The sequence below is a fragment of the Alosa sapidissima genome, chromosome 18 (assembly GCF_018492685.1).
Source record: "Alosa sapidissima isolate fAloSap1 chromosome 18, fAloSap1.pri, whole genome shotgun sequence".
Lineage (NCBI taxonomy): Eukaryota > Metazoa > Chordata > Actinopteri > Clupeiformes > Clupeidae > Alosa > Alosa sapidissima.
In genome coordinates this window covers 14,434,548-14,460,233 of record NC_055974.1, presented here as the reverse complement: position 1 = coordinate 14,460,233, position 25,686 = coordinate 14,434,548, and the positions used below count along the sequence as shown (strand labels likewise).

The following is a 25,686-nucleotide window of genomic DNA, read 5'->3' as shown; positions in this document are numbered from 1 at the left end:
ATCTGTAGGCCTACATCTGCCTTTAGAATTGCACGGTATTCTGCAACATTCACATCTAGTCAACGATGGCTCAAGAGAGGATTATTGTGCAAATCTTGTCAGTAAGCGCTTTCAGACATACGTGTAAGACCGGAGGTTCTGCCGATGTTAAACGGTGGGGCCGTATATCTGAACGACATAACCGGTCATATGGAAGTCCGAATTTACCCGGTGTTTATACTACTCCCCCCCCCCCCCCCTAGTATTTCCTCCGGACATTATGTAAATGTGCTGTGTCTGAACGAGGAGTAGAACATGCGGTTAAAATTCACACCTAGTGAGAGGGCGTGTTGGTGACGTTTCTTTCGTGCGTCCATGTGGTTAGATCTGACTTAAATGCCCGTGTTATGATTGAGTGGCATAGTGCTGTCCAGAAAATCTCCGACCTGGAAAGATGCAGACATCACGGAGCTACTGTCCATGAGGGCATACAACATTTTGATAGAACACCTGAAGGGAACGTTAGAGACACGTTAGCCTACAACTGCATGGCAAGGACAAACGAATTCAGAAGACTGAATCATCATAAGCAGAAGGCGCTGAAAAGGCAGTAGCCTACAGCGACGTCGTTGACGACAATAACAGGAGTAGGCCTATTTAATAAATTGTTAGCCAACACGGTTTTCTGTTCATTGATAGCCTTCATGACCTGCTGAGCTCGCTGATATTTGCTGAGCATATATGCCTAGAGAAAATGAAAACGAAGAAAACCCAACTTTGTTCCAAGCTCCTTAGGCTACGTAAATGCGACACATGGGGAGAGGATGCTTTTGGAAAAAATAAACCATGAAAAAACGAACAATTTCACTGTTATTAATGTTAGTATTTTGTTTGTTGCTTAAAAACGTTGTATGATCTTGAAGTCTTGAGTTAGCCTACTGAATTGGCTGGTAGCCTACCATAAAGCATGTGTATTTTTAAATCACACAGTGATGATGGTGTGTCAGCTGTAGCCCATGACAAAAAGTCAGTTTAACAGATGGCCCTTACAATGAGCTTAATAGTAAAATGACACTGAAAATAGCCTAGGCCTCAAAGGGTAGCCTACCTACCAATTCATTGAAGCCCTTTTAAGGTGTGGTGTTTTTTTTTTTTTTTTTTTTTGGCACTCTCTATGCACACGCATTACTGTACCTACAAGCCTGGGGGCTATGCCTCCCTGTCTTTCAATCCTAGTGACGTCCCTGGGCACCGCTGTGGCAGCGGTGAGATATGAATGTTTGAACTTGCCAAGACTCATTGAACAATAGGTGTAGGAGAGGGTACACAAAGAGAAGAAAACGTGAGAATTACGTCACAGAATAAGATTATAAAGTAAAAAGACATCAGAATTCGTCCAAGAGAACATTTATTTAGCTTTTTATTGATGCATAGCTGTCAGCATAGCATTTGAGTTGAAAGCACATCTAGATATGCAAGAACAAAAAAAACTTTTACAACTTTTTTAAAAACTAAAGTACGCTAAAACTTAGCGCAAAGGGCACCCAATGCATCTAGAACTGACAAAAAAAGTGTCACAATACTGCCTGTTATAACAAAATTAATTTGAAGCCATTATTTTTTGGTAAAAGTGCATTGAGTATAAACATGTGAAACTTGTGAAGTTGTGGATGTGCCCGTTTGTGGCTTCACCTTTCTCTGTCCTAGGCACGTATCACCTGCTGGGTGACCACAGTGGTAGCGTGGCCACGGTTCTTCAGTTCCCTGGACATCTGGCACCACACACAAGGGTAGCAACAACACACTGTGAGACAGTCATCACAACATGAACCCTGGGGAGGGAGAGAGAGAGAGAAATGTGGCACAATTCTGATCTGCAACATGGACGTGTAAACAGGAAAAAATCACATGGATTCCAATATTTTCAGATCGGATTCCAGCCTCATTCCTATGTCGAAATAACACTGCAGTCTATAGAGGCAGATTGGGATATTCCCTGTCATTTTCAACTTGCACATTGTAGAAAATGTCCACAATCTTTTTAATTTTTTGCATAACATTACATGTTGCATTCAGTTTCATGTGAACGCACGACTGGCAGAGCTGCTCTGAGTCAGAAAGGTCCATTATCACACTACAGATTCACACCCATCCTCCATCCTCTGACTATTTCTGTTAGTCTTGCACCTGTGAAGCTGTTGGTCTGACTGGTTTTTAGAAGAGTTTTGTACTCTGCCAGCTACCCAGATGAACAATACAAAAGTCAGTTCAACAGGAAGAGGCATTCGACCATGCTTCACTAAATCTCTCACCCCTCTGTTTCAGTCTCTCTCTCTCTAGTCCTTTTGAGACATGCACTGGACTCTCACTGACATGATTCGGGAATCAAATGGGCGGGCTATATGTGTGAACATTGTCCAAATTATTTTACCTCAATCACCCAGGTCTGACACTATCAGCCCCCTAGTACTAAGTCCGGGAGTCACACAGAACACAAAGTGATTAAAGCGCAGATAGATTCGTACCTAGTGAGACCTTCATAATAGACTAGCACTAATTACTAGTTCCCAATGGACAACCATTGAAAAGACGTTCTTAAAACAACTTTCTGTCCCCATGGATGTTCTTATTGTGAATGCATCCTGGGGACGGAAACATGTTGCCCATTTAAGGAAATATAAAATACATGTTTTCAGTTCAACGATCTGGGCTTGCCATATTAGCATTACTAATCATCATTATTGATTGATAGCCTAAACCAGTGGTCCCCAAACTACGGCCCGCCACCTCATTTTAGGTGGCCCCCCAAAACATGTCCGTGGTATATAGGATCCGGCCGGCACGGGAGTACGACATCGTCAAACTATAACCTCCGTAATTTCCCCCATTCATTCTCTATGGCGGGTCTTAACAGTACACATGTAATACTCTTTTTGTCCACTGGTGGTTGTTTTGGCGCTGTTTCGCGTTTGCCATCGAAAACGGAATGAAATGTATAGTAGGCCTACCTGCAAACAATGTAAGAGGCCTCTGCTGACTGCATCAGTGCTCAAAGTATTCTAAAAGTTTATCAATTAATTGTTAATAACTAACTAACTTCTATTCAAGTCATAATTCTGGAACTTTCTAGTATAATTATTTTTATTTTTTATCCACTCGTTCAAATATTCATACAGAGTTCACAAAGTTCTCATCAGGTGAGTGAAAGTTAGAATGGTGGTCATTTCAGATGTTTCTGCCACCACTTCATAAAACTCATAGTTTGAGAACTTTAAATTTGTAGGATATTGCTTGTTCACAACTTCAGCTGTGTATGCAAAGTTCAGAGTTCAAAATATACTTTTGGGACTCCCTGCTTATAGTTTTGAGAGTGCTATTATTAGTATTATTTAATTTGAGCTACATTTTACACTGATATGGCAAGATGGCAATATAAACACATATAAACAATGGTATTAAATTGCAATAGCCTATAGATTAAATGTAATGGAATATTCAACTAAGGTAGACTGCCTTTGTTCACAGCGCTAAGCTATTTATGGTTACTGATATACTCCGAGTCTCTGGCCCTCTCTTAGAGCCAGGCATAGTGAGCTGGCCCTCGGAAGAAAAAGTTTGGGGACCACTGGCCTAAACTGTGCATCATATCCTAACAATATGTGACCCTGCAAGGCAAAACCAGTCGTTTTGCGCACAGTGCTATTTTGAGAAAACCACGATAAACAAACGTACGGGTTAAAATGTTGAATTTCAGGTTTTCGCATAATTCAACAGTATACAGTCTACACTTTCATATTGTGAACAAATTTCACGGATAAACATAAGTTTTGACTGTTAAACCCTGACTTTATTTAGGTGAAGAGTCAACACATTAGCAGTCATTCCCTTTGTCCACGCTGCTATAAGGTTTTACGGTAGAGCTAAAATTTACTCATTACTCATTACTCGTTACTCAATGTGTCAGCTCTCTATCGTTCTTGGCAGATGTAACCGAATATGAATGAAAGACTTGCCTTTCAGGGCACGAACAGTCAAAAGCACAAACTTTTAGAAATATCCTGGCGTCATTTTACGGACCAGGAGAAGTTTTCTATTGACGTAGCGCAATTTAAAAGTAGGCCTATACACAACCTGTGTACACAGAACTTTCTCTCCCCTTACTTCCCCGAAATACATTAATTATATTCTATAGTGACGCCTTATAACCGTCCCAGGTATTAACTAGGGGGCAGAAAAAAGACACTCACTCGGTTGATGAAACTGGACATGATCATCCGCTTCAAAGTCACGATACCGTAAGGCTAGTAATGGCTGTGTCCTCACACGATCACACGTGACAATTTACTTAAAAGGTGATTTTCTCCTCTTCTGGCGTATCGTGACGGGAGAATCATGCCAACTTTGGATGCGGTTATCTTAGCGATACTTTTTGCAATACCCTCGATATACATATCGTTGGAAAGCTTAGTTAATGGCCGTTTATGTGAGCACTAACTTAATTTTGTAAATTTTATCAAAGCAACTGGTTTCGCCTTGCAGGGTCACATATATTGCATGTCAACCCTGCCCACCCCCCCCCCCCACACACACACACACACACACACACACACACACACTTACAGTAAACCACACAGAGTATTTACCCCAGATATTACCACCACCAGTGGTGTTGTTAGGTATGGGCATTCAGATGTGTTTGTTATTAGCCCCGGGTCTCTCTCAACACCTTTTTTCTTTTTTTAAAAAGAGTAAATGAGGCAGAATCTATTTATAATTTTGTATTCCGATCGTGCATTAAAACCTTGAGATGAGACGGACCTAATTATCAAACATACAAGTAGGACACAGACGTCCTTTCACTCTCATGCAGCAAATCTAACTTGAACTTTACCTTAACATAAAACATAATTTGGAACATAGTGCATGCTCAAAGTAGCCTGTCTTGTTTGTAGAACGACACATATCAACAAATTCCTCAAATTGCAGGACAAACTGCCGTTACTAATAGTAAGGAATAAGGTTTATCAGAATCCTGGGATATGGTGGTTGCTATGGCCAAAGGCCAGTCGTTAGTTCCATCTTTCTCGTTGTCAAGCGGGCATATCCCAAGATTCTGATTAACCTTATCTTTAAAACATAGCTATTTTACTTAGCCTACTGCCATCCAACTACCTAAAAGCCATCTCCGTCATATGCTACAATGTTGCTTTGTTCTGAACGTCTGTATTTTACAGCTCGGATGCAATGAACTTCACAATGAGTTCTGCAAATTAATATACAAGTGTGATACGGCCACAAAAATGGATCTACTTCATAGGTGTGCAAATAATATATAATACATGTTCTAAAGAATGCAGGACAATGGGAAATTCCACCAAGCAGTGGAATAACAGAAATTAATGCACTTACGAGGTTTAAACGGCCCTCCTCTTAGTGTCGGGGCCATTTTACAACCTCGACTGTGCATTTATTTCTGTTAACAGACCACCGTGTCATCCATTATCCCTTACATAACTTTCTTTTGTTTCTGTCTATTATTTGGAAGGTCAGCATTACAAATTGGGGTTTGGATATGCATTAAATAAAGCTAATTCAATTTGTTTGTAAAAAAACAACTGACCATTTCTGGGGGTTCACAAACTTTCAAGCAGCACTGTATCCATTACTGGCGGCAGTACTGGTTAATAATTACCTTTTATCAGATGCAAATCACCTTCACACAGCTTGTCCATGTCAGCAATTTCCAACACAACAATACCCTGGAAGTCCAGAGTCTCGCAAGAGCACAATTTGAATTGTCTCTGCAAGAGACTCTGGCAATGAGTAATGATACACGTTACTTTTACCGCTTGCATCATGAGGAACCAATCACATCGGTGTATCTGATACAGGCGGGCCAGAGGCGAGCTAAACAGATGACGACAGCGTTGCAACGAGTCAGTCAGTAAACATTGGTCGTAGTGTTATCCAGTGAGGTTTTCAAATGCATGCTTGGTGCCCGCCCCTCGAGTTGGGCCGGTTTCATTATTTGTGGTCAGATCCTTAATCTTTCTAGATTTACAGTTGTGTGCGGTGCAGTGCTGGAAACGCATCCCGTCCACTTTACATGGGCTTACGTCATTACGTCGTTGCATCGCGTTGCTCCCGTCGCTCGCGTCAAAGTTTAACTTTTGCTGCACCGACGGACAATAACAGAAGGCACCAGCCAATCAAATTACGGCTATACTTCAAGTAATTTGCATAGCTACCGTCGAACACCCACTGGCATGCGTTGACGGAACGCATCTGTGTGTGGGAGCCGTTACCACCAACATTTCTCAATTTTTCCCTTATCCTGTGCTTCCCTGATTTTATTTTTAGATATGGAAGACAGAAAGTACATGGAGAACATGTAGAAGTGAGAACATTTGTTTCCAACATGGTCCCTGATGTCAGCAAGACAGTGCAGTCCCCTCTTCTCTCCCACCCAGACTTACATTGATGCCATGTGTCTCACGGATGGACTGGCGCAGGCAGCAGGAGACGGCCAGGCAGGCTAAAGGGTCCAGCAGAGGCATGCAGAAACACCAGCCATGCTGGGAGGCCGTCTGACACTGCAGGCAGGGGAAGCACCACATTGCACAGCAGCCTGGGAACGATGAGCGGGACGGTAAAAAACACAAACATTGAAATATACAGTACAGCTCTGGAATTTTTTTGATGTCATCCTACGGTTGCTAAGTGACATTCAAATGAGTTGACGGTCATATTCAAAATTACCGTAAGAGACCACTGCAAATTTGAATATAACTGTCAACTAGAGATGCACCAATATGGAATTTTAGGGCCGATAACCGATATTTATTGGTTTGTTGTGACCGATACGATAACCGATAATATTACTCTTGAAAAAAAACATGTGAAAAGTGATTTGGGGAAAGCATTTAATAAGCATATTTTTATTGCAGTAATTTTACCTACCACCAAATGATGGACAGAACTCATAATAGTCCTCTATAGTACGGCAGTCAACAAAATAACAGTAGCCTATCCCTACAGTATCTGTGGGTCCTTTAAGTGAACCTGACGTCAGTGAATTGCGAGTGAGTGGCTAGAGAGTTTGAATCGTTTTCATGTAGGACTAAACGCTCAAACGGCTCAGCTTGGAATAAGCTACAGTATAGCGACCAAATCAGAGTTTGTGAGGGTAACTGAATAAAGCTGCAACTCCTCAGACTGTATCTTATGTCTACTCTGTTGCGCACAACCTGCTGCAGCAGAAATGAAAGGCGTTAGCCCCGAAGGTTTTAATAACTTATTATGATGACCTGTCTGGAACTGAAGCACGAATGGTTAGCATATTTCTAGGTAATAATACAAAACCCAAGCTAAAGTAATGCAAATATAATACTAAAACACAACTTAGAACTAGGCCTACTTATGTACTCGTCCCACTAACGAGTTTGATTATTTGTTTCCCCGACCAGCGCAGTAAAGTGCAAACACACCAGCCCAAGACAGCTCTAGATAGGGCTGAGCTCCGCTCTGTTAAGGTTAAATGGCAGATCATTCACGAGAGGATTTTGAGATGCACAGATTCCCAAATGAACGCATATCCACAGATTTTGTTAGAGTGGTGAAATACATTCACACCGCTAACATTATATTGAGGAAAAAGTAGTATAGTATTAATTCACTATTAGAGGATTCACAGGAAGTGGAATTAGGTAAGAAAAGCAGGAAGTTGTGTTGACTTGTGTTGCACATACTTATTTTTATAATTTTATTTTTTAATTTTATTTTATAATGTTACTGTTACTATAATGTACACATACTGTTAATACTGTAGAATTCTGGGGTATTCTCACTGTATTCTGATGTGTTCATATGTTACTTCTGTGTGTAGTATACAATGAGGAGGTCCATAGCATTGTACATAACTTTGTCTAATACCAAAAGCCTGACCAGATGTGGACACTAAGGGAGGCTTAGGCCCGAGGGAGATAGCGTGTTGTTCTGTTCGGGCTAGTATTTCCATCGGGTCAGAGCTGGTTTTGTAAACTGGTTGGCACCTGCCACGTTGGCATGATTGACGTTTGTTTTATTATAACAAGCTTTGTCTTAGGCTCTGACTCTGAGACGGATGGAGGAAGCGACTCGAGGAGCATCTTCTGTCGGAAAGCTCAAGTAGCCGGCTTCTAATAACAACCACAACTGTTAGACTCTGCGCAGTTTTACTGTTCAAGACTCAGCCTGTGTTCTGTTATTCATTGTTTTACCATCTACAATAAATCATCTAATCACCGATCCTGTCAAGCTTTATTTTTTTTATTGTTTTATTCTGTTTTTATTCAAGAAAGATAAGATAAAACGGATCCATACATTCAGGTACAGTGTTGTCTTCTTGATTTCTGTTTTCTTATTTTGAATCAAACCCATCCCACCCGCACCACCCATATACTTCCATAAAAAAAAGAAGGAAGAGGTTGAGGGAGGGAGCAATTCCCACTCTGTGTAGAGGGCACATCAGACAACACACAATTGTACTGGGCAACATCTTACATTATCAGGACCTTATATCATCTGGGGGGAAAGTGTGTTAAGCCTCTCAAAGTATGACAACAATGGATCCCATATTTTATGGAATGTATTAGTTGATCCTCTAGAGAAGTACTTAATTTTTGTAATTTCAGGAATAGCGTCATGTGACTCATTCGGACCCGGACCCGGAGGGTTGCCGGTTCGAACCCCGACCAGTAGACACGGCTGAAGTGCCCTTGAGCAAGGCACCTAACCCCTCACTGCTTCCCGAGCGCCGCTGTTGATGCAGGCAGCTCACTGCTCCGGGTTAGTGTGTGCTTCACCTCACTGTGTGTTCACTGTGTGCTCTGTGTGTTCACTGATTCACGGATGGGATAAATGCAGAGACCAAATTTTCAATTTACATTTACATTGTTGTTCATACATTGTTTATACTGCATATCCATTGATCTATTCTGCTCTTAACAGGCTACTGCTAATACATTGCACATATTTGTATTTAATTATTACAGTAAACCAGCGGTCACCAACCTTTTTGAGCCCAAGATCCCTCGGCCCTGAACAAAGGCAAGATCTACCTTAAAGCGTCAAAAGGGAATCAAAGCCAAAATACTTCCAAATTAAGGCCTTTATTTAGACAAATGTATCAGGTCAAAAATATCACATCCTCCACCCCCTTATACAGGTGTCAATGAAGTAACAACACTTAACATAGTCTTTACTTACATGATTTTGATTTTCTAATTGGAGCAAGTGTTTGTGACAACACATGTCATGATAAATTTGATAATGTTTGATTGCTGTTTTGGTATGAAGCATCTTTCACTTAATGAATGCACACTCTAAGTGAAAGTAACCTAGGCCTAGGCCTACGATGCGCTCCATGTCTGTAGCTGTCAGTGCACTTCCGCAATCGATACTTTCGTTTTCAATTCCTGTCAGGTAGCAGTTGATGTAGAACCAGCATAATTTGACTGCATTGACAAGTCCTATTGCGGGAGAGAGAGAGAGAGAGCACACCTGCAAACTGGTGTTGTGCGAGTGTGTGTGTCTGCATGGGGTTACGTTTGGTTCAAGTCAAGTTGGTCCGTCTGGTCCCACATTCACGCCACTCCATTATTAGGTTAACGTTATCAGACAGCGATGTAAAATGTGTGCTGGAATTTCTCGCATTATGATGGCTAGAGTTGCGGGTCTTGAATAAATCATGCGCTATACCCGCAATTCTGCTTTGAAATTTAGGCCCTGTAAACGTTGGCGAACATGCAGTAATTTGGTGACTGTTTTTATTTTTCCTGTTATTCTCGGGATCTACTGGGTAAGTCCTAAAGATCTATAGGTAAATCGCGATCGACGGGTTGGTGACCACTGCTGTAATACCATTTTATTAACTGTATACTTCGGTAGACTGCACTATATGTCTTATAATGTTATACTGCACCACCACACATCATGCTTTTATGCACTTCTGCTTTTTTGCAGACTCCATTTTGTTGTCTCTACTTACTGTTAAGACAGAGGACCAGGTAGAAAAACCATTGTGGAGTTATTGAAATAAGCTGGAGGATACCCATATTAAAATTATTGATATTAAAAACCTTTTTTGTAATATGCTTTATTATTTGTCTCTTATATTCTTCTTTTGTATGCCTTGTATGTATTGCTCTACCTTTGAATACCAAGCTAAATGTGATGGCAGAATGAAAAAAACTACATCCTGATTACTGAGATTTTTTTTTTTGTTTTTCATTTCAAACACTTCCCTTTATTGCAGGTGAACTCTCCAATAGCCTCAATACATCAGGTGACAAAGCTTAGACATAATGCTTAATATTTCATATATATGATAAAAGTCTTTTGAACATAAAACTTAACAATGAGAGAAAAAGATTAAGAAGGACAAATCGCGGTTTGGACAGGACTAGTTTGTGTTAATATGTCAATGCACATTAAGGACAGTCTTAAAGGGGCCTACTTGTCAAAGGCCCCTTGAAAAGCGTTTTATTTAACTAAACTGCTCGTTTCTGGCAAACATTCTCCTAAGATATGTCACCTAATACATCGCACAGCCCCACTGATAAGTGCTGAAACAAAACAATTTGTGTCTTTTCTTCTCTGACCTTGGAATGAACACTACATTCATTCTTCTTGTCCACTGCCCTAAAAATATACTGCACTGTGTTATTAATCTTATATGAAGATAAAGTTGGTATAGTTTTTAGCATAAACTTTGGTATAGAGTTGCCTAAAATGACTTTGTCCCTTACTCACTGGAGCATTAATTCTCCACTTCCTACTTCGTCTAATGGTAAGTGATTAAAATGAACTTTCTATGGTGGCCCTGACGGCAAATAAGTGTTCAACACATGCAAATAAGTGTTCACAACTCTTGAACACACGACTCGCTGAGCCGTCAGGGCCACCGTAACTTTCAACACCTGCACACAGTCTGCCTGGCTTTATAGTCTAGTTTTTTCTCAAGCTTATTAATGCAAACTATTTACATACCCACTGTATCCCTCACCCTTCCCACAGCAAATAGGACAGGACCATTTTCTGTAGCTTTTACTAGCTTTCCGGTTTCCTTTAACCACGCCTTCCTCTTAAACACAATTCTCTGCCCCACTGCTAACCCCCCCCCCCCCCCCCCCCCCCCCCCCCCCCCTTCCATCACTTCAACTAATTCCCGGTCTGTCTCAATCGAAATGATCCATTAGGTTCCTGATGGTTTTTATATGCCTCTTCTAATGTTGAGGTCAGGACAAGTGCAACTTGTCTGCAGAGCTTTGTTCTGGCATTTTTTTTTTTTTGCACCACCGCTGAGACCTCCGGATCCTGTTGCACGATTGTGATATTCTCATTGTAGCTTTAAGTCCCTAGTAACGTGCACACCCGATAAAAGAGGTTACATTAAGAATGTACTACAAATGAGAATACAAGTAGAAGCAAATATCTGCTATTAAAAGTGTGAACACAAATGTAGGCACATTAGGAAACAGTTTGCAGTTTGTCACAATGTCTTAAATGAGCTACAGTGGTTAACAATCGGCTGCAGTTTCTAGTTATCTGTAAGCATCAAAAGGAATGCAAATAGGCTTGGTAAAATGCATGCATGTTTACGAACAGCAGACAGAATTTTCTTGTTGCTGAATCTTGAATAATTCTACAATCAGTAGGCGTACATTAAACATAACCGGTGCTTAGATTTTTCAGAGCGGGTTGAGATGGTCAGTGATCTTAAATCTTTGGATGTAAACTTGGGGAGAGTAAGGTTGACTTAAGGTTGACTTACAAGTGCCACAGTCTGCACAACAGTCACAAATCCCAGTGGTCCAGGCGCTTGAAGTATGGACCATCCTCGTTGTGGTTACCTGTACAGCCATTGTTCTGAAAGAAAGATTACACACTGAATAGGCCTACATGTTGAGGGATATGACATTTGGCCTTGGTGGGTTTGGGTAGGTTGGAACATCTTTTTTCTGACTTTCTAAAACACATTTTTGGATTTACACTGTTACTATTGGCTACTATTGCAAAATGACTCACCCATTTTATCTCATTCTCGTGAAAGCCCTATCCCATGGTTCACTGAACAAAATGAAACCTGGCCATGCTTCATGCACACATAGGTTCCTGATAGCCAATGTGGGTTTTGTAATGCAATGTTTAATAAACAAAAGGGAGACATAAAACGCATAAATCTGAGTTCACAGTAGCTACTCAACCGCAGTAGCCTACATTAGATGAATGTTATTAATATTATCATTAGACTATTGCGTGAAGTGAGATTTTTAAATGCCGCCCCTTGAGTTGGGCCATTACATTGTTCGTGGCCAGACCTAGATTGCAGGGTCTGGAATTTCCAGGCTACTACAGGTATAATTTCATCAACCTTTTTTGGGTTAAATGTTACAGGCTAATCATTAATCTATTTGATACAGGAAATAATGCAACCTAAAAATACATCTAATAGCCTACGTTACACACAGTTCAGTGTGGCAAAAATGATCTTCTTTAGGCATTCCGAAGTAGCCTAGGTTATTTTTCTCAGACATTTAGCTCTTTCGATGCATGTTGGCACATATTTCTAGGACCTACTTTTGTTTTTACTATTCAATAAGCCTATGTTACAGAGTGGTGGGCCATATAGCCTATAAGAGCATGGCCGTTTTAGTGGGACTATAATGGGCTATAGGCTTAATCTGAGTAGCCTACCCAAATTCGCATCAGGCTAGAATAGAAAACAGTCCGTTATGATATCCTTGAAGTGTACTGTAGCCATCAAGTGGTTTTAGCCTACCTTTTTTTGTCGTTGGTTGTTCTCAGTCTCCTCGGTCTCGGGTTAGCAGCAGATAATAAGACGACTTCTAAGGTATGGTGACAGTCTAAAATCAAGGTCCGTCTGTATATTTCTGCATCGATTCCACCTTATGCCAGCGGAAGTTTCGTTTCTTCGGAAGGGCGGCGCTGGTTAATCAACAGCTAGAAAAAGTATTTTCAGTAGCCTAGGCTATGAAGAAATCGTTTAGAGTTTAGGAGATGCACTAATGCGAGCACCATGGAGAGTCAAGTGTGTTGCATCTAAATCACCTTGTACGAGTTTTAATAGCCACCGTCAAGTTTAAAATATTTCTGTTCAAAAGTTAAGAGCCAAAACTTAAATTGAAGTAGGCCTATAGGCTACTACAACGTCTAATCCATGTCCTAACATGAACATTTATGATGTAATTCAGAATGAACACCTGTGACACTCCCTAAAACCCAACGCCACGTGCCATGTCGGTGTTTCATCTAACATGATTAGATTATTTAGCCTACTATAGCCTGTAGAAAATGACAGTTATATGTCTCTGACAATAATTTGATCTGAACAGTTGGCATGTGAGGTGCCAAGACTAGGCTACAATGTTCAGAACATTCATATGCCATAGCAAATTAAAGTCCAGCCAGGGAATAATGAACGGTCACGCAGCTGTAAATTGTAGGCTAATGTAGGCCTATTCATAGCAAATTCAGTAAGTCTGATAGCATTAGGCCACAAATAATAGTTTCTAATTTAATTTAATAGTAAAAACAAAACATGAAATATAGCCGCAAGCGGCAATGGCGGGCCCGAGCACCTGCGGGCCTTAACCCGTGACATTTCGTAATCCAAACCAAAATGGTGCATTTGTGAAATATACATATTTGATGTGTGTGCTATTTGTTTTTGCATTTTATTTTCTGGCACATTTTCCTGCTTGGCCAGGTGGTGGCGCTATGCCAGGCAGGCCCATTGGGTGTCTGGATATCATCATAATCATAATATCTATTAACCTGAGAAGTTTTAGACCATTTATTCAAAGCATAGAGCATTTCTTGCACATTTCCTGCTTGGCCAGATGGTGGCGCTATGCTAGGCATGTGAATTACACATGTGAATATCATTACAATAATGATATCCAATATGTTGTAAAGTTTCAGATTAATCAGTTAAGGCATCGTCCATTTCTGGCACATTTCCTGCTTGACCAGGTGGTGGCGCTATGCCAGGCAGGCCCATTGGGTGTCTGGATATCATCATAATCATAATATCTATTAACCTAGACAGCTGTGATCTGAATCCTGCACTCGGCTAAACTTCCTCATTGGCAAACTGCATTCTGTCAGAATCAGAGCCCTAACATCACGCAGGGTGACGATGAACTCGGTGACTGGCGCTGCAGACTATGTTGAACAATGGCATCACTGTGTGGTATGGGAACATCACTGCCAGGGACCATATACATGCCACCAGAGGGCGTCTCCCTTCCACGCCTACAGGACATCTACCGCCGCAGAGCCCACAGCATCAATAAAGTAACTAACCCATCTCCAACACAACCCTAACCCTAACCTCATGCCCTCTGGAAGAAAGCGGTACAGAGGTGTGCACCCAACCCCCACCCCCCCGAACCCCCGAAGGGTAGGGCGGACACAGTTCCCACACAGTTCCCCCCCCCCAATAACACTATATATTATCCGGGGGCCAAGAATTATTGTCTGTCATAGGGCCCAAATTATCTAGCAGTGCTCTTGCAAGGAGGACCCATGAAGGTGTAGGATCATTCTGACCCTCTGAATGCCTGCCCAGTTTCATGGAATTCTGTTCATGGGGGACCAATGCAATACATTAAATATATGTGTACATTTAGGACTACACTACAGTACGCATGCACACACACACACACACTCATGAACACACGCAATAACACACAAAGATACATGCACACACATGCAGGCACACACACACACATAAACATACACACAAGCACACACACACACACAGGTATTCACACACACACAGGTATTCACACACACACATGCACGCATGCACACGCATAAACACACACACACACACATAAACACACACATACATAAACACGCACGCACGCACGCACGCACGCACGCACACACACACACACACACACACACACAGAGTAGACATGTAGGCATACGCATGCACATAAACGCACGCTCAGACTCATGCGCTCAGAAGCAAACACACACACACAGACATAAAGCACACACACACATGCAACATGCAGGCAAGCAGACACACACACACACACCATTACCCTCACACACACTCACAAGCAAAAACACACATACAGAGAAGCACACGCACATAAACGCAAACGCACGCACACACTCATTTATATACAAAAAAGTTGTAAGAGTAGGTGATGGAGACAAATTGACAATCGTGATTTATTTTGCGGAGAGAATGTGCAGGACTGAGCGGCGGTCATATTATGTACCGCTTTGCGGTACACCTAGTTTAATTGAATAGGGATACTAGTTTTGAACTTGACTTTGACTTTGATTTGAGACCAGCCTACCTTCTTCCATTGCTCGGGTCTATTGTAGACAGGCTGCCAGCTGAACAGCCCCATAGCCTGTGACGCCGTCCTGTGTTCTTACGCCGTCCTATCAAAATCAGCAAGGAGGCGATTTGTGCTGCAGTTGGTCATCTGTGGGATCATGCCACCAGGGCTAGCCTTCCCCCGCAACACGCTTTGGGCACCCATGACCCTGTTGCTGGTTCACCACACCGGTGCCTACATGTCAGACAGAGACTGAGAAACAATTGCAAAAATGGTCACTCTGTTTTTGTATCTATCCACTTCTAAGCAAATTAGTCTAGTTCCCCCTGAAACTCTTCTGACGCTTGCAGAGGTAAGTTCATCAAGTATAATATTGCCCCCTGGTGGTCGTACTTGTACAGTGCTGTGAAAAAGCTTTTGTCCCTTCCCAATTTTTTTATATTTTTACATGTTTGTCACATTTAAATGTTTCAGTTCATCCAACTAATTTTAAGACACACACAAGACAACTGAATAAACAAAAGAATGCAGCTTTTAAATGATCATTTAATTTATTGAAGGTGAAAATTGTTTCAAAACCTATATCACTCAAGTGAAAAAGTATTGCCCCCCTAAACCTAATAACTGATTGTGCCACCCTTGCCCAATCAAACGCTTGTGATAACTGGCAATGAGTCTTTTACATCTCTGCAGAGGAATTTCGGCCCACTTTTCTTTACAGAATTGTTTTAATTTTGCCACATTAGAGGATTTTCAAGGTCATGCTACAGCATCTCAATTGGATTCAAGTCAGGACTTTGACTAAGCCACTCCAAAACCTTAAATTTGTTTCTTTTGAGCCATTCAGAGATAGATTTGCTTGTGTGCTTCAGAGCCTGCTGCATAACCCAACTGCGCTTGAGCTTGAAGTCACAAACTGATGGCGGGGCATTTTCCTTCAGGATTTTTCTGGTAGAGAGCAGAATTCATGATTCCATCAATTATGGCAAGTCGCAGGTCCTGACCATCACACTACCACCATTGTTTGACTCATTTATTTATTTATAAGGACAACACAGATTCATTAACTTTTCTGAAAAAATGTGCCGGTGTGTTAGCCAGTAATTTTCAACTGTAGTCCTTTGGCAAGACATTATGAGAACCATCAATTGACTTGGCCAGGCCAGTTGTTCCCAGATGCCAAGTCAGCATTATCAGTCAAAATTAGGGCTGTCATTCGATTAAAAAAATTAATCAAATTAATTACATACTCTGTGATTAATTAATCTAAATTAATCGCATGTATAATTTTTGCTGTGAAAGTATTTCAAATATTTTAATTCAAATGAATCATTGAATAATCACCATTAGTGACATTAAAGTTAAAAAACTCTTTTATTATTATTTTCACTGTTCAAATAATGGCCATAATAATCTATGATATGACCTAATATGCTGAGGAAATAAATTCAAAAGTGCTTCGGGAAGAAGTTTTTTTTCACATACAAGGCATTTCAGGCCACAGATATAACCTAGGGGACACAATGAAAATAAATTAACACTACCCTCAGTGTCAACACTATTTCTTTGCATCGACTTTAGAGTTGACAAACTCCGGTGATATGCAAAGTCCTTGCTGCAGATATTGCAGAGGACTTTATTTTAATCAACACTTTATTTTTATCAACACCATCAGGCCGTTTTTTAAAAGTAAATGTTCCAATCAATGATTTAGGCAGCACATTTTCTTCTCTCTCCTTCATTTTACAGTCTAATGGTTACTGACTAGTACGGCTCGGGGTCAAAGGTCATACGGAATTGATTAATCTGCACTATTTTTTTTTTAATCAGTTATTTTTTCTCAAATTAATTAATCGAAATTAATCAGTTATTTTGACAGCCCTAGTGAAAATATATTTTACACATAAAAACACAATACAAAAAAGCAAAAACGAGACACCTTAAGCTGGGTTATGATTTCAGTGGGGACGGTGGGAACGCGCACCTATCAGATTCATAATCCCAAAAGTCTTTGGGGTCATCAAGATGTTGTTTTGCAAATGTGAGATAAGCCTTTGTGTTCTTTTTGGTAAGCAGTGGTTTTTGCCTTGCAACTCTTCCATGGATGCCAATTTTGCCCAGTCTCTCTCTTATTGTAGAATCATGAACACTGACCTTAACTGGGACAAGTCTGGGTTCTTTTGAGACCTCCTTAATGAGTCGTTGATGCCTTTTGGAGGAATTGTGGTAGGCCAGCCACTTCTGGGAAGGCTCACCATTGTTCCAATTTTTCTCTATTTGTAGATAATGGCTCTCACTATGGTTCGTTGGAGTCCCAGAGGCTTTGTAACCCTTTCCAGACTGATTGATGTCAATGGCTTTGATTCTCATCTGTTCTTGAATTTCTTTAGATCGCAGCAGCATGCATGTGCTGATGATTTTTGTGACCTTTTAGTCAACTTTACATTGCCATACAGGTTCTATTTAAGTGATGCTTAGATTCAACAGGGCAGTAGTCACACCTGGGTGTGTCAAGTGTAGTTGAACCAAATTGTCAATTAAATTTGGTCAATTGGTTAATTTGTAACTAAGGGGGCAATTACATTTTTAGCCTATATGAGCAACCAGTTTTTGTTTTGAAGGATCTTTTGCAGGATCAAACTGATTTTGATGGTATATGGTCATGTGAAGAACTGATAAACACTGTTGCCATGCCAGCTGGCCATGCTATGCACTGTTTAGTTTTTTTGCCTAAAACACCCCTTCAAAATTCTTTACAGTAGACCACTACCTTGCCAACACAAAAAGATGCTTTAAAGGATTTTGCATGCTGGTTTTCACATACCCTTACAAATGATTGAAAGAAAGCCAGATGTATTGGCTAAAATGTATAGGTCTTGTCTAGTCACAATCCTTCTATAAGGAATGTCCTTTGGACTAAGACCAAACTGTAGCATTTTGGGAAGTCACATCAGCTCTGTGTTTACAGATGATAAATTGAGGTGTCCAAGAAGAGACCACCATACCTATTTTGAAAAATGGAGGAGGCGTGGTTATGTTTTCATACTGCGTTGCTGGATCTGGCCCAGTGAGCTTTAAATCTGAGCAGGGCACAAATAGCACAGTTTCCGTTTCATTTACAGGCCATGGGTCCTCCAACAGCATATGAGCACTCACAACACACAGCCACCCAAAAATGGCTAAAGAACAAACAGTGGACTATTCTGAAGTGGCCTTCAATGAGCCCAGAACTGAACCCCATTAAACATCTCTGAGAAGAGCTGTAACAATCTGTGGAAGGCACTCTTCTGTCACAGCTGGAGCAGTTTACGAAGAGTGGGCAAAACTACCTGCCGACAGATGCTCTGAAGATTCATTCGAAGCTATATGTACTCAGGTTTCTCCACTATCCTCATTTATGAGTTATCGATTTTGATTGAATCTACTCTCTGTACGTACATTTATTAGTCTGAAAATGCCATTCTACACATTTCCACATGGTTTATTGCGCTTTCAATGCCCTCAATTGCTTCTGTAAGGGGCATTAGTGACTTGAGCTCACTAGATTCAAATGGGCATAACAACGCTGTGGGGCCAGGTGAGTGACACTTGCTATGAAGGGAAGATGGACATCATCATCCTCTCTTAGAAAGACCTATGGAATTCACTGCTCAGCTTTCCACAACCTTATTCATATGATTTGGAATACCAAATGCAGTCATGGCATATTTTTTTAATGTATTTCACTGCTGCTACCACAACAGTGTAACTGACTTTCAAATAAATGGTGAATTACAGTAGCCTAGAAATCTAGACGCACCCTAGCGGCAGCCTAGAATTACAGATGCATAACCAAATAACTTGCCAGTTCATGGCCTTGTGATGTGGGATTGACAATTCTTTAGTCACCTACCAAGCTTGCTGACTGGACTGATTAAGGAGCCTGTACTGCCAATGCTGGCTATATGACTATGCCAAATTCAGAATATCCTTCTAAATGAAGATAAAACCTCAAGTCATTACACAGTGTTCAGCAGAAATATGGTGTCTGCTGTTTCATTTGTGCTTGCTAGTTTAGCAAAATAAAAGTAGAGTAGTAAAGAAATATTCTGTGCTGTGGAAAAAAAACTATGTCAAACACCACAATGTCAGGCTATTATACAGTCAGTAGTAAGTCATGTATCTATCATGCATTCCACATAAACAGACAAATCTGTGTGCTGAACAAATACAGCCATTTACACCAGTAATGGCAAATGTTATTTAAACAAGTTTGTATGAATACTTTAACATATGGATAAGACACACTGAAATGCTGAAAAATTATGAAAATGTCTTCACTCCCCGATTTAAAATTCTCTTTGAGGAACTTTGCTCTAAATACACCAGGGTGCACTATCACGCCTCAAAATAATTACCCTTCAGTAAATGAAGTATGCATAGGTTGACATACAGATGATGATAATGAAAAATGCACACATGCATGCGCGTGCATACTTATATACATAGGCTACATAGGGTATGTGTGATGATACAAATGCATAGATTACCTACATCCCCGCGTATAACATACACACACACATACATAGGCTACATGCACACACTATTGTAAATAGAGCAAAAGTGTAGCCTACTCAGCATTTGACGTGTTCTTAATGCAGCTATTTGAATGAGTTCATGTGCGATCCATAATAATATTTTACTTTTCTTTTTAAGATATATATAGTTGAGGAAGACAAGCTTTACTTATCGTGTCATCGGCATCACCATCTCATCCTCTGTTTATCACGTGTGTGAGAGAGTGTGTAGGGGAAAGAGAACGAGAGGGGTAGGGCTGTGTGAAGTCATTTTCTTCAACAACCGTTGAAGAATTGAGTATGCGTCTGGACCCCGTGGCTCTGTGGTATTGAGGCACCTCGGTTTAATTCTCGAAGTTTGAAATAGGAAGATTTGTTTTAAGAGGGGAAACTACGCGTCTGATTTGTTTGGGCGCTTGGCTATGAAAATACGCATATTTGGGGAAATGTGTGGACGTATATGGTGCGATTTCATTAGCGAAGATGGAGGCTAACACGCCAAATTTCAACAATGTGAGCTATAATCAGTTTAATGGCACGATGAAGCTCTCTAACGAGACGAAAGTCAACGACTATATATACGTTCGTGTCTGTGTATCAGCAGTTGCCTTCATTATTTTGGCTTTCTTCAACATTGTCATCAATTGTATCATCCTGCGCCAGGAGAGACTGCGGAATCATGCGCGCTTCGTACTGGTGTTCCACCTGTTACTTTCTGCGCTCATCTATTTTGCCGTGTGTTGGGGATTTAATCTGCAGATTTACCTGAAAGCGCGGTTAAAGGCATCTACATGTGCCACGGTGATTACTGTACTGACCACAAGTGCGTCCAACATCCTTCTCACCTTGACGGTGATGGCAGTGGACCGCTACTGGGCTATTTGTTTCCCCATGCGCTATAGCAACTTGTGCGCACGGAAATGGCCCTGGCTTCTAGGACTTCTTACCTGGGTCCTTGCATCCATTATACCCCTTACTCTTTTCCCATGGACAGAGAGAGGGGACTCGAATAGACTCTGTGGGAGAGCAGCGCTGAAAAAAGGAGAACTACACAAAATCGTATTGATCACCATATGTTTCGTTATTATTCTCTACAGTTACGCCAGGATTTGTCTCGAGGGACGCCGGTTAGGTGTGTTAAACCGGCGCAATAAGATCGGCTGCAGGACTATTGCTTGGCACGGGCTTCAGCTCGCTGTCTATATCCTTCCAAACTTCATAAGCTTTCTCCTGTACATTTTGCTAAAGTATGAGCACATTCACCAGGACGCAAAGGACTTGTTTGCAGTGGTGAACTTCGCATTCTTCAGTATAGCACAATGCATTGCGCCAATTGTTTACGGACTGCGCAAAGAGGAGATTTTGGAACAGTTAAACCAAAACGGTTTGTGCTTCTCCTGTCCACTTAAGACTTTCGTGGAGTGGACTGTTCGCCTGACAGAACCCCGTCACCATTCCTACTCACGGTATGTGATTTTTCCACAGTGCCTTTGCAGAGGCTAATCATTGACTAGTTTGGGCACATTTAACCTAACATTATTCATATTCCAGCATGTGTGTATTCTTCATTATCCGTTAACATAGGCTACTACCATTTCTTGCGCATATATTTTATTAAAATTAACATTTTAGTTCAACATGTTTTTGACACAGCAGGATGTAGGCTATTTTTGACGACATTTGAAGGATTCGTTTTTGCTTTTTGCGCAAGCACAGACCAGCCTATAGTCTAATTTAGTATTTCCTCTGTGTTTGTGGTTAGTCTTCGAGGGGGAATTTCTAAGTAAAATAGGCTAAAGCGATGCTCTCAGGGGATGTCCAATGTTTAATTCAAACGACATTTCTCTCATTTTTAATTTCTACAGGGAGAGACGACTCACGTCTCAGACTCTGCTCTCACTAGAACCTCTTCGCGCCCCTGTGTAAACGACTACAAACAACCATCCTGCAGGAATTTTTATAGACCAGTTATGACATCCGATCAAAGAGATGAACATTTCAGTGGTCAAAGAAGGGGGTGGGGTTAAACTGTGAATATATGTGAGTATGGAAAATGCATCACTGTGCGGTATGATGTATAAACCATAGCCTTTTAATTTATTATCATTATTTCAATGTGAATCATTGAGAACCTGTCTGACGATTTCTGTTGTTTGTCTGTACCCAAATTGTGGTTATGTAAACAAACATTTTTGTGGTTATTAAAAGCAAGGGATTATTCTGTATAGTTCTCAGGGTACTTTTCCATCACTGTTATCAGGGAAATCATAACTATGAGTCAGTAGACTTGCAGTCAGGGACGTTGTTAGGCCTGTTTTGTGGGGGGCCTATATCTACATGGTAACTTTGGGCTGAAATTCTAATGTATAGCAGCCCAAAATAATGAACTTGGCTTCCATGTTAAATAATCAAAAGTTGATCATAGCATGCACAGATCAACTGTGCTTTTGAATAGATATTTCTGCCGGTATGGTTCAGGTGACATGAATGTAAAACAATCATAATATAAATTCATCATGATGTAAAGGCTGACATAAGAAATATGCAAGCATGATCACATCATACTTTCCCAGATATGGGTATACTGTCTTGAAAAAGAGCTCTTTTCCAAAACGCTATAAATCCATTTTTGAAAACATTAATACGTTTTTACATTAATTGTGAATACATTAATTCTGTTATTCATTATGTGTATTTCAGGTAATAAAAGTGGAGATATTTGAGTAAAGATAAATCAAATAACAATAACTCAATTACAGTTCCACTGAATTTACTTGGGGAAAAAAAGATTAATGAAAATGCAATGGAGGATATACAGCGTTTTGGAACCACATTTTAATATATAGATGGCCCTATGACCAAGATAGTAAATAACCTAGGCCTCAAAGTACTAATATGTGATATTTTACAGTGGGTACTAATGTAAATACTTAATGTAACTTCACAACAGTTCATGACATGGAGGGGGGGGGGTGGCCCCCCTATTTTCAGAAGCTAACAGGTTCAAAATTTTATTTGAGAGCATAATACGTTAATTGGTGGAATTTTGAGCAAGAACGTCGTTTGCATTAACACCAAATTGCCTTACAGTGAAAGTACACACTCTGAAAATAGACCCTATAGACTCTGTGCACAACTAATGGCATGGTGTCCCTGTTAATACCAATTAATTGAAGCCCTTTTTGGGTGTGGTGAATTGTTTTTTTTTTTTTTTACTTACAACCCTGGGGGCTAAGCCCCTCCTATCCTTCAATCCTAGTGATGTCCCTGCCTGCAGTCATTTAATAACATGCCAAGAAACTGCAGAAATGTATGTCAGTTCAATTAATAAATATTGGAATTGGAAACATTGGGTGCGATTAAAGTATTCAAGGACTGACCCAATAAATCTAAATCATTTTGTATATTCAGTTTATTATTATTACTTATTATCATGCAAACAATGAACTGAGTATATTCCAGCAACAATATATTTAAGATAAAATGAATGGCAAAAGTAAAGAGTTCAATATTTAATCTGTTATAAACTGAAACATTGAAAGGTTTTCACAATGCTTGTGAGTACAGCATATCATTGTATATTGTTTATAGTATGTATATATTATTCTAAAAAACTACAAAGCTAAGATGGATCCTGAGCCTTTACACACATACATACATATGTGTGAATCATGTTAAATAGTGTTTTCTGCCGTTCTGTGAAGCTGAAATGTTACTGCATGCTTTTCAGCATAATAAAGACTTGTGGAAAACGTCATGCTATGTAATAACCCTTTTGTTTGTTTTTTTGCATTGTTTAGTCTGAACTATATCTGTGTATTAACTGTGTCATGTTATGTCATGTCATCAATTCATTACTAGCCTGATATACATGTACCTGCTTGAGGTGTTGGGATAGATTCATCTGTAAATCTGCTGCTGAGTTTCAGTGACACCCTTACACTTTCCAAAACCCACACAAAAGAAAATGTATATCCACACATAATCTTCTTTCATATATTTCAGTCATTTCTATTTCTTTACAACCAAACAAGGCCAAAATATTTATGGCGTAGAGATAATGGTACAGCACTCAGTAAGAATTCCCACCTTTAACTGTTGCAGGTCATAACCAATTGCACACTTAGTGTTTAACATCTGGGAGTATGTTTACACAGCCGTTGAATAAGTAAACACTTAAGGGACTTTTTATGCTATTTAAACAGAGATAGTCACACTTTCATTGAGAAGTGATGCAAAGTTGTAGAAGTTATATAATGTATAATAAATTAAAATTTTAGACGCATACAGTAGCACATTAAATACGACACACAAAATAATAGGATACAGTGAGTGCTAAATGAATTAGCCTGTGGGCTCTTTGCCTACCTTTTACATGGCTGTATACCTATACAATCCTCAGAATTTTACACTTTATTGAATCACTATTTATGAATCAATGCTAAATCAAAATAAATAAATAAATCTGTTTTAGCACAGTTTTTCAGCTTGTAAAAATTAGGCCTTTTTTCACCAGAGTCCTCAGACTATTCTACCAGCATGGCAGAGTTGTATTCCTGAAGTGAAAAGTTTCTGCAAGCACATTAGAACCTTGACTGTGCATGCAAACCTGATATAAGTTGACCATTACACATAGCAAAAACCTATTTCAAACAACATTTAAACGCAACCAAACGTACCAAACAACATTAAAGAACATAATAGTGTCCCCTGATGAGGAACTGTAGCGAACGGCATGATTGATTATAAGAAACTCAAACTCAGACATGGGCATGGGAAGGAGCTGGATTTGGTAAAGGTATGCGATCCCTGCTGAGCAGTCATTAGAAACACTTGCCTCTTACACTGTGCAAAAAAACCCATCGCTGGCCTTTTAACGTGCATCATCTCTGCCTATCAAGCTATTATGATAAAATCCAACGGTCTCCCCTTTTAGTTTCTGATTAAGTGAATTTGAACCTATTACAACAGTCTTACTGTTATTTTCTTATTCAATCATTTCAAGTGCTTTGTCGTGTCACTTTTGGGGCATTTCAATAGGAAGTACTTAACGCTTGCTTTACAAAACCCTCCAAAACACAGTGACCATTATTTAGCTTGTCAGTCAGATAACACATTTTGGTGCTCAACTGAGGAACAAGGCACTCTAGGGTGTTATCGAATGTTATTTTTAACAAGAGACTCAAATTCGCTGCACTTTTCACTTGAAATAGCACTATGACAACCTAGTTCCTCTTCAAAACATTGGGCAATGTAACTGCCCCAAATGAGCTCAGCCAGTATATGTTCAGCACATTGTGTACCAGCACCAATCTCTTCTTTTTCCTCCATGAGGACATAAAACAGTAATGCACTTATATGGTAATGCACAGTAGGCATGTATATTACGCTATGGCATGAATGAGATGAATGTGGGAAAGAACACGAAGATGGAACAAGAACATGGTAGACACTGCGTGAGTGGATGATGAAGTGGATGAAGGGAGGAAGGTGGAGGGAGAGGAGGAGGTGGAGGGGGTGGAGAGAGAGGGGGTGGATGGTGCCTTAGAAACCCAGGGGGTGAGGGCTGACCACCCCTCCAGTTTCCACCACGGCCTTGGAGATGGCCCGCAAGTTCTTAAAGATCTGCTTGGAGGTGCCCGACTGCAGGAAGCGGATGTCGTGTATGATGCGATCGTGAGCCTAGCGGAGGAGAGGAGGAGCACAGAGACAGGTGAAAAACAAGGAAAACACACAAGGCACGCCAGTGGAATGAGCTACAGAGGTAAGTCACCATGACACAGACA

General features: G+C 40.4%; 3 protein-coding genes across 5 annotated transcripts in view; 1 reads left to right on the top strand and 2 right to left on the bottom strand.

Annotated features, from left to right (window-relative positions):
* Positions 1-1,382: 1,382 nt before the first annotated feature.
* Positions 1,383-13,170, bottom strand: LOC121690165 (cornifelin homolog). Of its 2 annotated transcripts, none has more exons than XM_042070595.1 (4): positions 12,803-13,170; positions 11,792-11,888; positions 6,456-6,607; positions 1,383-1,811 (listed from the first exon to the last, which is right to left on the bottom strand). In XM_042070595.1, exons 2-4 carry the CDS (start codon positions 11,880-11,882, stop codon positions 1,683-1,685), a joined length of 372 nt encoding a protein of 123 aa, XP_041926529.1. In that variant the 5' UTR covers positions 11,883-11,888; positions 12,803-13,170; the 3' UTR covers positions 1,383-1,682. The 2 variants fall into 2 exon arrangements, with proteins under 2 accessions (XP_041926529.1, XP_041926528.1); XM_042070594.1 differs by having other exon boundaries at positions 11,792-11,886; positions 12,800-13,168.
* A 5,837-nt stretch (positions 13,171-19,007) lies between these two features.
* zgc:194312 (uncharacterized protein LOC794943 homolog) lies at positions 19,008-22,679 on the top strand. Its single transcript, XM_042070566.1, has 2 exons — positions 19,008-21,366; positions 21,766-22,679. Exons 1-2 carry the CDS (start codon positions 20,384-20,386, stop codon positions 21,824-21,826), a joined length of 1,044 nt encoding a protein of 347 aa, XP_041926500.1. The 5' UTR covers positions 19,008-20,383; the 3' UTR covers positions 21,827-22,679.
* A 1,203-nt stretch (positions 22,680-23,882) lies between these two features.
* The window catches only part of acadvl (acyl-CoA dehydrogenase very long chain), a 58,513-nt gene continuing 56,709 nt past the window's right edge, over positions 23,883-25,686 (bottom strand). For both annotated transcript variants that reach the window (XM_042070526.1, XM_042070527.1), the window contains one exon: positions 23,883-25,582. In XM_042070526.1, the coding sequence (XP_041926460.1) occupies positions 25,445-25,582 (138 nt within the window). In that variant the 3' untranslated portion in view covers positions 23,883-25,444. The remainder of the gene's footprint in view (positions 25,583-25,686) is intronic.